Below are 15,479 nucleotides of genomic sequence, written 5' to 3'. Positions count from 1 at the left end.
CAAAGTCTTCCATTTTAAATAGAAGAGCAAATTAAGGGTTCGTGTTTCAGTCCACACTGAATAAAATCGATTTGATTCAATTTAAACAAATATGAAGTTACTATGAAGCTTTGTTTGATCTTTGTTATATTACAATCTGGTGAAAATAGACTGAATTGATAATTTCTTGTTCAATAATTTTAATCTCCAGGTCCCTATAAAGATATATTTTACCAGGGGCCATCGGAAATCTTCCTTGAGACTTTATTTTGTAATCGTTGTATTATATTTAACTTTGTTTGTTTGGCGCTCTCCCATAGTTGTGAAATCATTTTATTTTACAGGTAAAAGCTTCACGTTAACCATAATGATATCTTCAAGTCCACCTCAAGTTGCGACCTATAACAAAGCTATAAAAGTTACTGTCGACGGCCCAAGAGAACCACGATCCAAAACAAGTGAGTAAGATAATCTATATTATATTATAATCTATATTATTGATGGGAAGACTTATTTTTTTAGCCAAATCATCTAATATGACTGTAGGTATACAAAATACAGGTAAAATGAGAATCATACTCAAGTACAACTATTCTACAATTGATATTATATTGAACCATGAAAAAAAATTTAGGGACAATTAAGGGCAATCAGAAAATAATAATGAACCATGAGTGCCACGCTATATGTTTTTAGATGCCATCGAAATATAAATTTATCAAAAGAACATGTGCGCGTAAAGATCTATGATTTAAAGGTCGGTCAAAGTAAACAATAAATTTCTGAGCGGTTGCAACGCAAATTTGTGCAATGAAGTCTTCCACGAAACAAATTATTTTAGAGTATTTCAAATCGCTAGGAGAACCGTAAGTGAATTCACGGAGATTCCCTAACACAAACAATGGCAAAAAGGCAAATGACCGTTAAGAAAGTTATTTGCAAAGTCTTCTTTCGCAACATAAGATAAGTGAACGCAATTATGCTTAAAGTTCAACGTACAGTTACAGCAAAATCTTCACAATGTTCACCTACAGTTTTTGAGTCAATATTGAGTCAATATCACGTGAAAATAATGTAACAGTCATTGAACATTCGACCTGATCGCCTGATTTGGCCATTTGTGATTTCTAGTTATCTCTTAACCTTAGGAAATATTTACGTGGACGAAATTTGATATAGATGGTGCAATTTTATATCAAAAATAAGAGTAAGTTCAACTAACATTTCAAAAATAGCAAATACTTCACATTTTATTAGAAAATTCGCTATAAAACTGAATTATAAAATATAAAATGCAAAAGATTATTTGCGGAATCATATTTTTTTAATAATTAGTGCACGTTTTCCCTCTTGCGTATGTTAATCTATCGGTTTTGAAGCGGTGCAATATCGCGAGTTCTCAGGGACATCATTATAAAATATCTAAAAATAAATATTTGGGCTGGTATTAAGAGATTAAGAGGGGTAACATGATTTTGCAGCAGTATCTCATTAAATTATTAAGAGGGTGATATATTACCTCACTTTCGACTCTAACTTCTTTCTCGTGGGGGCATCTGAAATCGATTGTGTATAAGAAACAGCCTAGATATTTAGAAGATTTAAAATTAGAATAACACTACGTACAGTGAGCTTCAGGTGGATAATCGGAGTAATTGCATCTTCAAATTCTCTAAAAATGCCGACAACGTGTTTTGAATCAGTTTTTTGCATTCTGCTAGTAGCGAAAATACATACACTTGACAGGTATTCTTAATAACTGGTAAGGAGAAGGAGGTGGATTGAAGGATTCCTAAGAAGCAGAAAAGTATTTTCAATAATCTAGTGGTGAACTCTCTGACTAAACTCAGATAACTCAAGTGACCGGACCTTCTGGACTGCAGAAAAAACGGAGATTGTCCGTAAAAACTCACAAATAAAGAACTATTGCAGTGTTTAGAAGATAACAGTGGTGTCGGAGTCCGAAGATGAAGATTATCTCTGCGAATCAGACGCAGAAAGATATTCGGATGCAGATGGACATGATGATGACCAGTCGTTAGGAAATCGCCCATCTGTAAATATCGGTCGAGCTCCGACTAATGTATGAGCAAGGTTCCAGTGGAAAAAATAGGTACATTAAATCAATTCACGTTCAAGAAAAATCAAGAGCTTTTAGTACCGGTTCCGGGCAAAGGCAGAATTTTCCAGCCCTCTAATTGACGACACTTTCTCACCGCAGATTGTAGACCAGACAAATGATTATGCTATTCAAGTTTTTCTTAGTAGTGAAACATCTGCAAAGTCACGTATCACAAATTGGAATCACCTTACGGTTCTAGAATTGTAAATTTTCATTCCATACAGGTACTATCCAACTTACACGAGTGAATGACTACTGGAAAATCCGCTCTTCTATATACACTTTACATCTACTAAACTAAACTAGATTTGTGGTCGAATTTTTCAATGCAAACATAAACAGTCTCTATTACCCGGGAAAAGAATTATCGTTAGACTAATCTACGGTGCTATGACGAGCGCGTTTATTTCAAACAATACATACAAAATAAAGGCCACAAGTACGGGATAAGGTGCTGAAATTCCGCGTGTATGAGAGTTCATCAGATGAATATGGCGGAACTGGACATATAACCAAAGTGGTTATACACTTAATTGAAAAAAAGTTAAGTCAATGACACGCGGTATACCTTGACAACCTTGATTTAGCTACAAGATCTCTGGAAAATGACACCTATTGCACCGCTGATGTTTGAGTTTTAGGGCGAAGGCGTGGAAATTATTTTCTAGGAGATCTCTATATGTTTTGCATCCTCTATATACATTTTAAGATCTGTACTTCCTTGAATATTGAGAGGTCAAGTGACCACCTGTCCATTTGACATATCGTGGCCTAAGGTGACAATATGACTTAGTATGGCCATAGCGTTGACATCTGATGCATTGGGAAATTTCTCGCCTTTGTCTTGGTGGTCCAAAATTTGATTTTTTGGTGTAGGAGATTTTCTATGTTACAGATTTCCCTGTTGTTTGAGGTCTATAAAAAACATCGGTAATGGGTTTTTGGCTTCAAAGTGCTTCATATTCCACACATGTCACTGTTTAAAGTGACTATATTGATAAAGTATAAGTTTATTACCGAGACTTGTTAGATGAGGATGAATTGAGGTTATACGACGAAAGTGTTTGTAAATTTAATTCAAAATTTATCGATAATATTTTGAATATATATTCCAAAACGTAATATTCAAATTTGAAATCAGTATTCCAATTTGTTGTGGTAACACTAATGAAAAATTTCCATGTTGAGAGCCGAATATAATTTCCAATTTCAACTTGACCAAATAAATTGAATTTTACATTTTTGCCCATACCGACATCCTGCCAAAAACAGTAACTTACCAACAACCCTTTTCAGGATTAATAAACAAAATTAAAATTACATTGGTGCGAAACAATCAAGCATGTAAAATAATTACTCAAACATGGGGAAAGGCCATAGCTAGAGCTATATAACAGGAAAACAGTTTTGCCAGAAATGTAATTATTTCCTGCGAGTATATATTAATTAATGTCTGTAGCAGTTGGCGACAGCAGGAGGTGGCAGAAACTAGTAGGACTATCGGGAGGATAGAGCCTGCCCGTGCAGCAGAAATACACTTCGACAGCTGGACACTTTCCTGCTGACATGTATTAGATTAGGGTGAGAATCTCGACACTTGCAGAAATAGAAAAGGTTTTTCTGCTTCTCTCGTGAATGTCGCCAACGCTTACAATCTAGCAGGTCGATTAAGTGAGATACAAAAATTAGAACACTTGGAAACTTTTCTCATACAGGGCTGGACAATATCCATTAGGTATATATGTTTTATCGTAACGAAACAATCTAACAATATATTTAGGTGAAGTCCATTAGGAAGGTACGTGAAGTTATGAATCATATTCGCGCAGATTATGACGAATCTTTTCAGTCCGTTTAAAATCGTAGATTCATAAAACCGTTTTGAACAGATTTTATTTCAGTTCAAGTTGAGACAGAAAAAATAAGAGGAGAACAAATAAATGTAATCAATAATTACGCAGTAACCATATTCTATGTCACACTAATACATTATTATATTTTATCATATGTTTAATCTACATAATGAATTAATTTATGCCTGTGCAGGTACAAAAAGCAGCTTTTGATTCACTTATTTCCTAATAACATATTATTATCAATTCACGATTTCAAATTATTCAATTGTCATCACGCTTTTTTAACATGTGTATTCTAGGTAAGAAGTCTAGAAAGAAAGGTTTCCAACAATGTCAAGAAGCTCTCAAGATGTTCTTTTGGGCCGTGGTTTCAATTTATTCATCTTTTTATGGAATGTTAATATATTTAAACATATTTCTTTAGATCTCACACCAGTTCTCATATTCCAAATTCGTCAATTTATTTGTCAGTTTTTTATAAAGTCTGTCTGTTTCTATTTGAAGGATACTTCATTGTACCTTGTCCAGGTATTTCATATATAGATCAAACCTTCTCTTTCGTGCAAACTCTATTGAAACCTGGAAAAACTTGCAACCTTCGGCAACCTGATTTAGGATGCCCAATATCAGGACCTACCAATCTGATTTTAACGTACTCTTTTGAACGTGGAGTCAACACAGCTAAATTCTAATTTCTGAAACAGTTGGTGATATTCATATTGTGGCTTTTAAACAATATTTTGCAGGTCAGTTTTCTCATTTCCTTGATTCCAGTTTTATTAGAGCAAAAAAGATTGTAAGCCGAATTATTGAACTATCGAACCAACTATTTTACATTTATCTGAAGCTTACGTAAATTAATTTGCTAGATCAAGTCAATTGATTGAAAATACTACTTTTATCATAAATCGTCCTCTATTAATGGAATTGTTAATCTTCTTATTTCTTGGAATGCCATATTCACAATTTTAAAGTTTGATTTAAAAGTTTTAGGGCATTTAAGTTAATTGATTCACAGGATATCATCAAATTTTTAATAAATTTGTTAATTGAATTATCTTATACCACAAAAAGCGAGAAAATATACATTATTTCAAGTCAATTGCTTGATTAGGAGTTTTAACAGAGAAGCAAACAAACAGTCTATTGGCAAGAAAAAAATTCAAATTGAATCATGCTCACAATTAAAAATTCAATGAAGCTGGAGGAGTTTGTAAATAATGAAACTAGAGGTTCTAAGTAAGTCAAAAGTTGTTCAATTTGAAAAGAAAATCGCGATTTCAAATTCAAGGAAACTAACAGTTCTTTAGTTGCATCACTGATTTCCGTGGATACTTCTCAATAGCCACATCTGCTGTTTCTTTTGAAAAGAGCTGCAATTTTTCTGGATATCATTGCTATTTATTATTTTTTTTTGCTTTTAGTATGGCAATTTAAGCCAATTGTGACGCCAAAACTGACCTTCAACATATCAGAGGAAGCCGAAGCTTTTTCTGTCATCACAATTGTATTTAATGTTTATTTGAAATTCGTAACTTATTACGTTGTAAAGCCCAGTGTGACCAAGGAGTGGCTTGGCCATCGTAGGACCGGGAAACATTTGATGAATTTTTCCTCCCTCTTTCAGAAATATATATCACTTATATAGAAAAGTGTGTAATTTAGTCAAACTCTCATTAATCTGACAGCCTAAATTATTGAGAATACCCTAGAAAATCAAATATTTGCTTCTCTGGCACCACCGTGCACCGTCCAATTACTATCTGTAGTATATATAAAGTTATAATTATGCGTCCTCAACTTTATTTCATCAACTAAACAGTAATCTAAATATTAGTGAGTTACGTAACTTCATAAACACACTGTGATGTCCTATTGTAAATAGCTGTAAATAAAAATACAAAAACATATTTTCCATATGAACTTCTTGCCACCCAAGATATCACACGATATTCTTCACTCGAGAAACAAAACGTTGGAGTTGACTGGAAAATTGTTTCGAATAAAAAAACATCTGGTGCTTGGGTCGTTTATAGAACATAATTTCATTTTCTTTTGAGACGCAGCCCGGTGGTTTATGAAGTCATGACATCGCGGTGCCAGCCGGTTTTTGAGCTTTTTGCTTTTTAAGTATCCGTTTCAAAGATCTAACCGACAAATTATTAACTTTTTGTTTAGCTTTACGATCAGAACACCCTACCAACATAATGAGCGTCAAAGGAAAGAAACATGACAAATGTGAATTGGAAAACAATTTGTAATACAAAAAGAAATAACAAATATACAATTTAGATGGTACACAGAACAATTGTTGCTGTATCAATTTCACTTTAATTTATAATTTGATAAAATGTATAAATTTAGAAATTAGAGAATTTTGAGGTTACAAAGTTACAAGAAAAAGTGACGTTAGTGTTTAATGATATTGTGCAACTGAAAACTTCAGAGAAAACAACTATTTTGAATCAGATTATGCTAATCCACTACTTTCTATTTCATTACACTGGCCTACACGATTTTTTTAACACAGTTCGAACAACTATTTTTATAATACTAATACTGTGCAAATAGTAGGAAAAATATCCATAAATTTCTAATATGTTCCGTTTTTCATGTTTTTCAATTCGCGTTACACGTCTTAGCAGGTACTAAATTTACTTAGCGCTCACTAAATTGGCCTGTACTTATTAGCCGAAGGATTATATAGAGTGGATTATTAATTCCCTAACTAAATTCACATTTGAGGATGAAGTGAATTGTTCGACGTAATTGGGAAACTTTTTTCAACGATGAAAAGCACGCGCAGCAGTCACAAAATTTCTTCACAACAAGTTTTGATATATTTTTTGAGAATTTGTGGTCAAAAACCAGAGTATTGTTCCTGAAAATGTAGGCAAGGCTTACCTCATGTATTTTTTTGGCCTAAGTCTGTTCCTCAAAATGCAGACTTACTGGTAGTTACGGCACCTTTGAGATATTGCTCTGGATATGGTGGAAATAATTACGCACCGATTCCATATTCCATGCTGGCTAGAGGTCCGGCGACTACCTTTCCAAAAAGAGTTAAATGATTTAGGGTTATCAAAGCAATAGTCAGATCTTGAATCCTGTTCTAAGGAGTGGAACCCCCTTCCAAAGAGACAAAACTATAGAAAATAGAAAGAGTCGTTATGTTTTGCAACTTTTATAGTATAGAAAATTCGTTATGTGCCTGTAGTGATATCGAAGGTTCAATGCAGGAGCGCAGCATCAAACATTTTTCTTGTGAATAGTGCTGATTCGTAGATTCATAAAAATATAATTTTAAAGCTACGTTCTTACATAATATTACTTGCGGTATATTGGTCCGTTTCTGGATGCTTGACTGCTGGTGACGAAAATTGGGTCCTTTATGATAACTCGAAACGCATAAGATACTAGCTTTCTCCAAATCAATCATCACGAAGTACTACAGAGCCGAGTTTATATCTCGTGTGTTAGGGGTTTATAAAGTGGTTATGCAGATCTTTGAACAACACAATGCCACACCGTACTGTGTGAGAAGAACCTAAAAAAAAACCAACAGCTAGGGAAGGGCAGTAACCCACCATACTCGCCCATTACCGTACATTTTGATTCAATTTATTACGATACTATATTTTAGTAGCCAAGAATTTGGTAGATTTCCGAAATGCCACATATTTTAATCAAAACCTATCAGATATTTTTAACGGAGGTGAATGAAGCTTGTTATAAATTAAAGTTTGAATTTAATTCGAGAAAACGACACGCTTTTAAGTCTGTATTTCATTTTATTTCATCAAAAATAGTGGTAAAACGATTTTTCTTCAATGGAAAGAAATCCAATAATAACTTATTGAGAAGTTATACGTATCAATAAATGTATGAAAAGCTTTAATCGAAACTTAAAAGAGAACAGATGTTATTATTGAAAATGATCACTTAAAAATGTTGATTAAAATTTTTAGTTGAGAAATCAAGTCGAAACAAGCTTCAACAGCTAAATTTCAAATGAATTATTAGGAACAAGTACGATATAAATCATAGAACTTCAGGAAGAGGCAGCGTCTAGTTAGAGGCATTAAGGAAACCGCAAGTCTTGTAACCGGCAGATAGTAAGCAACTTGCGAGAAACTTTGTGTACCAGTTTATAGGATGCCCTCTCCGATGCTTTATAACGTTACAAGGAACTCGCTTTTAACTATAATATGGATTTTGTTTCCGTTAATGTGTATATGCGATGCAAGTATGATTTAAACCGTATGAAAACGTTGATGCTTTGGTGCTTTCAAAATTTTCTAAAATGTAAAGTAAAAGACAAATATTGCTGCTGTCATCATGTCAAATAAAAATCAGAAAACCCAAATTTGTTCTTATCTGTTCCTTACGATCAATATTGGAAGACCTATGAATCAGAAATGGTCTAAGACTGGGAAACTCAACTTTGAACATTCGACGGTTCACTGGAATTTATCCATGACTGTGTGGTCTAGCTTTGGTCAAACCTAAAGGATTTAGAATAGTGGAACGATCACAGATAATAAAGTAGAAATGTGAAAGTAATGAAGTTGCATAATTCAGGGTTTCGGGGTACTGACCAGCTATTTTCATGAGAGTAGTTATCTTGGTGGTAAGTAACAACGTAGATTTTAGACGTCTAGGAGTTACTTCGCTGGCGACGAGCTGAAAACAATATTTGACTTTCAGATGATGCCGCGAATCTTTCAATACAACACCGTGATGGATTTGAAACCGGAACTGAAAAACTGGAAATAAATTGAAGATAGCAAAACCGTTATACTAACAGAAAAAGTGCTTGCGACATTGTCAAACATGGAGAAAATTTATATGTCGTTAAATGTTGGGCCAATTTAAGTTTATACATCTCCCAGTGATGGTCTACCTCTTTAACTATTCCAAATCATAGTCTTTCTCCTTGAAATAGACACTCAGGTATGCGTTAACGCCCTCGTCTGATGAAAAGATTTCTCCCAGAAATGAAATTTTTTTATTTCTACCTTCACCCCATCAAACAATAATGTTTAATACTCTTCTGTTATTGTTTTAGTTTTTTCAAGACAGTTGATGAATACTGTCGTCATAAATTTTTGCATTTACATACTTCGAAGCAGGTTTGCCTCTGAAATTGACAGACTTTGCTATTTCCTCGTTTCATAAGTGATTTGGAGGATCCAAGTTCCATCTACAATTATGAGTCGATATAAGATCTCCAACTAATTCTGCTTAATCACAGCAAGAGAAGCCTGAGAAAGGCTCATTTAAATAGGTTTTTGGTCAAAAGCTTTTGACATCTGTGTACTGATATCTTTACACGTTGAGGACGGATACTTCTCAGAAAATCTTCGTATAACAAGGAAAGTAAGTGATAAACTATAGATGGAAGGTAAAAATAGGAAAAATGATAGATAAAGGAGACTTATTCTTGAAATAGAACATTAAAATCGTGTTCTTATTTGGCGAGAAGATAAAATAATGAAAGAAAAAAATAGATGATAAAACGAGAGGAAGAAACCTGCGTGAATTCTATCCAAAAGGAATGAATGAAAGGGAAGTGATTAAATCTATAAAAATATCTCTAGAAAATGCAGCTTATTTCATTAATATCTGTCATTAATTGAATATTGAGATAAAAAGGCACGTATAAGAATTGCTCATATTTGAAATACAGACATAAGTTTCCTAAATCTTGTTTTTTGGATCTATAAACTCTTTTATAGAATTAAATGAAGTCAATATTATTAATAATCTAATCAACATTCACTGGATGAGTTATAAACATTTTTGTTGTGTACAATTCCAAAATAAATCATTAACAATTCTTCAATATCGTGAATGCTATTTTAAGAACCCCTTCAAACCTGTTGCTGGAGGGATTACTCAAGAAAGACATGGAGTTTATCGGGACAAGGGAGTTATCAACAAACAGTTTTCGTCTTTATTTTTATCTTTCCTTCCACGCATTCTTAGGAACGAGTATAAACCGAGTTTACGGTGATAAATTACTCAAACAACGACCTCACTTTCTCTTCGGTCTTTAATATTCACCGGGAATCTATTAATGTTTTGTCTACGCACGATTTCGGGCTAGAACTTTGTTTTACAAGAATCCAGATTAAGTGAAAACCATTAAGAATGTCTATTTTCTGAACCCATCACAAAATAGTGGTATTAACTTAATGGGACAAAGTTTTATTTATTCATTGGATAATTGGTTTGAACTTCGTTATTGTAGAAATAAAAAATTTATAATTTGAAGCGCTTCTGTATCTCTTATTACGAATAATTAGTTAATTTCCGGGCGGCTCTCAACAAAATATAAATAATCGACAACGAGATATTGGAAAGAAAATATGCCGCCATTTAATAGTTGATTTTATCTAGGATTCCTAATATTTATAGTGTGAGCAAATAATATCATGAATTTTCACAAAATTTCAACGGTGCACTCGACCGACGCGTTTAAAGATTATAAGTGAATATTTTTTCGCCATCCGGCTGACTGACGCCTGAACCATGGAATTTCAAACTGCTTTTTCAACTTTTCTAACTGCATGAAATGAAGTTTACATCTCTCCACCTTCCACAGTTGTTTTTTGGCACTATTTTCTCACTTTTTTACACATCGACGCGACATCTCGAATCGACAATGGAAACTCGTTTCCAGCTAAGCTATGCTGCTTCTAAAAATAAGGTAGACGCGGGGGACAAGTTAACTTAAATTTTACACTTTGTATTAACTCAATATTTACGGTGGTGTTCGCCACTTTGTAACTAAGACACGCCCTCATAGATATTTGTAGTTTCTAATGGGTTGAGTATTGAATATTTTTGTTGAGTACAAACTTGTAGATAAGAAACAGAAAATCAAATAGTGAAACTTTTCTTAAAACTTTCAAGTCTCCTTCTCATGTACCACTTCGGTATAATATTTTGGACAATATCTCTGGCTTCTTCAGCTGCTGCAATTTGAACAATGAATAAGTCATACTTTCTATAGGTGTCTGAAACCTGAGGAAGAAAGTTCAAAATATACCCTCTAGAGCAAGTTTCTATGAAAATATTGTAAGTCAGATGATCCTTTGTCTTTTCTGAGTATAAATAATTCGTTTCACCTAGAATTCAATCTGGGAAACGATGTCTTGTGTGGTTACTTTGCTCTCTACAGTAATGTGATTCATCTGAAAGAAGCTTCTCTTTAAACAACTCAAATTCATTTTCAACTAGCACATTTCTTCGTTTCGTTCTGAAGGGCAACGAATATTTTACGGGCTCAGAATATGTGGATAATGTTGACTCGACTTCCTCTGATTATTCATATCCACTTCTTCACCTCAAGTGATGTATTTAGGCTCAAAATGTTTGGTATTTGAACAGAAGTCACGAGAAAATAACCCAGGTGACCAAACTAATGCGATCAATATATTGATTCGTCAACTATGATATCCCTATCATAGAGATATAAGAATCAATTAGAACTGTTTGAAAAGATGTTCTAAATCACTCCATAGTTTGGATGTCTTCAGTTTCTCAATGCATGTAAGAAGAATAATAAGTACCTTTGACGTAACAAGTTATGTAGAACACCCAATTTTGAATTTGTTCTGCGCTAGTCAGGTTTCTACACCTGTAGAAAGATGTTTGGAATAATTGGAAGCTACAACCGAAGGTGTGCAGCAATAATATCATTACCTATGGCTCATAGTGTGATGAGAATCTACGAGCAACAACACAAACAAAAATAATCTCATGAAAGTGCAGAGAATAGCACCGGAACTACGAGGAATAGCGTACAAGCAACAATACAAGCAACAATACAAGCAAATCCAGCCCTCATGGAACTATTCAGCTAAGAATACTAACTATATGATCACGAAAACTAACTTCAAGGAAAGGATGGAAGAATGGGATTAGAAATTTATCATAACAGATAGTGAAATCTCAATCTCAAAGTAGAATAGGAGTCGAACTAAACATCCAAATGTCATACAAACTGACAACTATGTGAAATATCCTTCAAGAGAAAATTCTCGCAATAGAAAAGGCTACCAGACTGTTATGGACATAGATATTTATGAAACAAACAGTAAAATAACAATCTACATAAATAGCCAGAAAACCTTAGAAACAATAGTATTAAAAAGGACAGAATAGAAAGTAATAATAATTTGTCAAACTTTTCTGGCTTCGTGATAATGAAGTAAGCCTCTGATGGGTACATAGATACTATGAAATGGAAGGAAACTTTGAGGTAGATAGGCTTGCTCAAGGTAGGAAGAGGGAAGAAAATACCAGAAAGACAGTAACGGCCCTACTACCGATGGAATTGTTAATAGATTCTAGTTTCAGGAATCAGAGTAAAACATCAGGATTTATGGTCAAACAGAATGATTAGGATACTTTGCCAAGGATCGGTAAAGGGAACACAGAAAAGATAGTAATATCCAAGAAAAATTAAATCCGAAAAACATCACTGGACATTGTACTGTTGTCACTAGTCTTCGGAAATGGAAAACTATTGCAAAGAGTGTAACGGAAAGATGAGACTATCGGACATCTGCTCTGCTGGCCTCTCCGTAAAATACCGGGGACGACAATGTAGATGAGCTATAATGGGGAACAATAAATGTAAATACAAACTTACCTTCTCCAGTATTGCTCTTGGAGCCTCGTTTGTTTCTGTCATTAGTAAATTGACGCAGTATTCCATAAAGAATTCAAAGATGTGATCAAATACAAACCCATTTGAAAGTTGAAGTTATTTGTATTCATATGTTATTATGTTGATAAGAAGAAAATTAACTGTCCAGATTCTTCTCAAGCTATTTAGAAGCAGGACCAACACAAACGGATATAGGATGCTTAGGATGCAAAAGGATGCTTAATATATTCCGGGATACTGTGAAAACGGAAAACTAGAAGACCGAAAGTCGTTACATGTGTCTCAGATAATAGACGAGAAAGAATATGGATAAATACATGGACGCTCGCGACGTTTTCATGATAAATTCACCCCTTTCGAAGAGACACTATATACAATTTGGGCAAGAATTTATTTTAATTTGATGCCGTTATAGGCGCCCAGTCTATTTTTATTCATGATAACGCTAAACCATATCAAGCTGCGTAGATTTCATAAGAGATGGAGGATAAAGATTTCCATCATTTATCGCTTCTACTTGAAAAATCTGAATTCCTATAGAGCACGCTTGGAACCAGATACAGAAATCTCACAAAATTTATTGGACAACTTGATCAAAAGCCTGCGGAAGATGTGGTTCAGTGTAAATAAGGATCACACTGAATATTAAATATGCTGTTTGAATTTTATTGTTAATTCAATTCCTTGATAATAATCTTGTTACATAATTTTATATTACCAATTCATTAAATATTCAGTATTCTGAGATTATGAAAAAAGATTTGATGATTCGTTTTTGGCATTTGCTATTTATAAATTGTTTAATTTAAAAGATTTTTCACTTCATATGCTCAACTACTGTAAATAAATTGAGGTAATAGTCATTAAAATTCATACGAATCACTCTGTATCTGGGAAGTTTAACAATTCCATGTAAATTGAGTATCCTCGGCAGAAAAGAGAACACGAGAGATATCAGAAGACGGCAGTTGAAAATAGTGCTCGAATTTCGAACAAGAGAAGCAGATGAACTAGTTTTAATTAATTAATCAACCAATTCATTCCGTTAATCCATTTCGAGAGTGCTTTCCTTGCAAAATTAGGGAAATTCGGTGCTGTAGATTATGCAAAATATCTTTTAATTTTTTTTTATTATATTCCTTCGCTTTTATAGCGACTTTATCATAATATTGAATAATATAAACAAATCAATATGAGATGGATAATTTAGTATACTAGAAATACCATAAAAAATATGCTGAGGGAAAAAATAGAATATGTAGCTCGTTATAATGTGTAGGTAATGATTTTTATACGTGAAAAATAGAGAAAGTGAAAGATATTGACGTATAATACTGAATTGCAAAAAAACCAACTGGAAACTATGTATAATTCAGGGTGTCATATATACTGCCATACAAAGCATTTACTATTATGTGTTCTCTTGTTGCCTTGGTTCTAAGGATGCTCAGTGTTCATAGCTGATCTATTAATCACACCCCTTTCAGAAAGTTCAGGATGTGGAATGGATCTCGCTGACGAAGATCTTCGCTTCTTTATTTCATACGCTCCCACATATAATGTTCTGTTGTTCGTAGATTCTCGCACTTCGAGAGAATGTGGAAACAGCTGAAGCTGCACAAGCTATCCTCTGCTAAATCGAAGGTATAAGGTTAATAGTCTTAGAATGTTCTCATTTAGGTTAATACATTTAACATATCTTTGTTGGTTATAGATTCCCAGGAGTATCTTTATCATTATCAAACCAAATCAAATCTCATGAGATTGGAGCTTAGAGCTGTACCTAGCAGTCGTAAAAAATGATAATCTCCTATTTGTGATCCAAAGATAAACTGAACCCATGTTTCACATACTTAAAAAATACTTGGTGTATTGCTTAAGGAGTTTGGCTCTTCTATTCCAGTTTTGTCCACTGCTTTGAAGTTATCCTGTACCATTTAATGGGATTTCTGTTCGTTCCTAATATGACGGTTCGATCCCATTCACTTTCACAACTAAGACTAATAGGTAATTAAATTAGCAAAATTGAAAAGTACAATCTTGGATTAAGTGGAGCACATGACGTGGTGAAGACGAAACGATTCAACTGAAAAAACAATAGTGGAGGCAATACATGCATACCGTCGGGAACATTATAAGAAAAGAGAAGCTACTTTAGAAAAAGATATTCAACCTAATTATCTGACGAAGGAAAAATTGTGCATTTAAGATAACAGTTACAAAAAAGTGGACCAAACAAACACTGAAATAGCTGTGCTTTATGCAGTATACAAGACAACTTTCCGAAAATATTATAGACTATCATAAAAAGAAAGTCATTATAGATTCCTACGACTGAGATCAACCATCCATGAAGCAAATTCTAGCCAATAGTAATGGATAAAGCAAAGTGTTGTTTCCCCGGACTACTACACATTAATTATAGATTAAATATATATTAAAGTAGAGTGACTAAGTATTCCAATTTCTCAAAAATATTGGCTCAGGAGAAGGTATACAGAGTACACATTGTGCTCTCCTATGCTATAAGTGGAAAGAGTTTTATTGTTTATTACGTAGAAAATAATATTCAATACGTACTGAAAACTGAGATACTTATCTAATAACAAAAACCATTTACTTCACATGAATATTAATACTCAGTAGGGCTATTAATTGCATCATTCAGTTTTATGTATATCATTTCGCTGATAGATCTTTTTCAATATTTATGTCCTTATCTAGAATTTTCACATCATCAAAATTAAAGTTGAAAACCATCGGTGGAATGATGTTGGGTTGAGTTACATCGGTATGACTAAACAGTACTTGAAATCCAGAATACACCAGCATAAATATAATG

General features: G+C 33.6%; 1 protein-coding gene across 2 annotated transcripts in view; it reads left to right on the top strand.

The window, feature by feature from the left end:
• The window catches only part of LOC130898735 (runt-related transcription factor 2), a 58,881-nt gene that overhangs the window by 21,915 nt on the left and 21,487 nt on the right, over positions 1 to 15,479 (top strand). For both annotated transcript variants that reach the window (XM_057808217.1, XM_057808219.1), the window contains exon 2: positions 324 to 437. In XM_057808217.1, coding sequence (XP_057664200.1) covers positions 324 to 437 — 114 coding nt within the window. The remainder of the gene's footprint in view (positions 1 to 323; positions 438 to 15,479) is intronic.

This window comes from Diorhabda carinulata, chromosome 10, assembly GCF_026250575.1.
Source record: "Diorhabda carinulata isolate Delta chromosome 10, icDioCari1.1, whole genome shotgun sequence".
Lineage (NCBI taxonomy): Eukaryota > Metazoa > Arthropoda > Insecta > Coleoptera > Chrysomelidae > Diorhabda > Diorhabda carinulata.
Note: the sequence above shows the minus strand (reverse complement) of the source record. Positions and strands in the feature narration are given on the sequence as shown.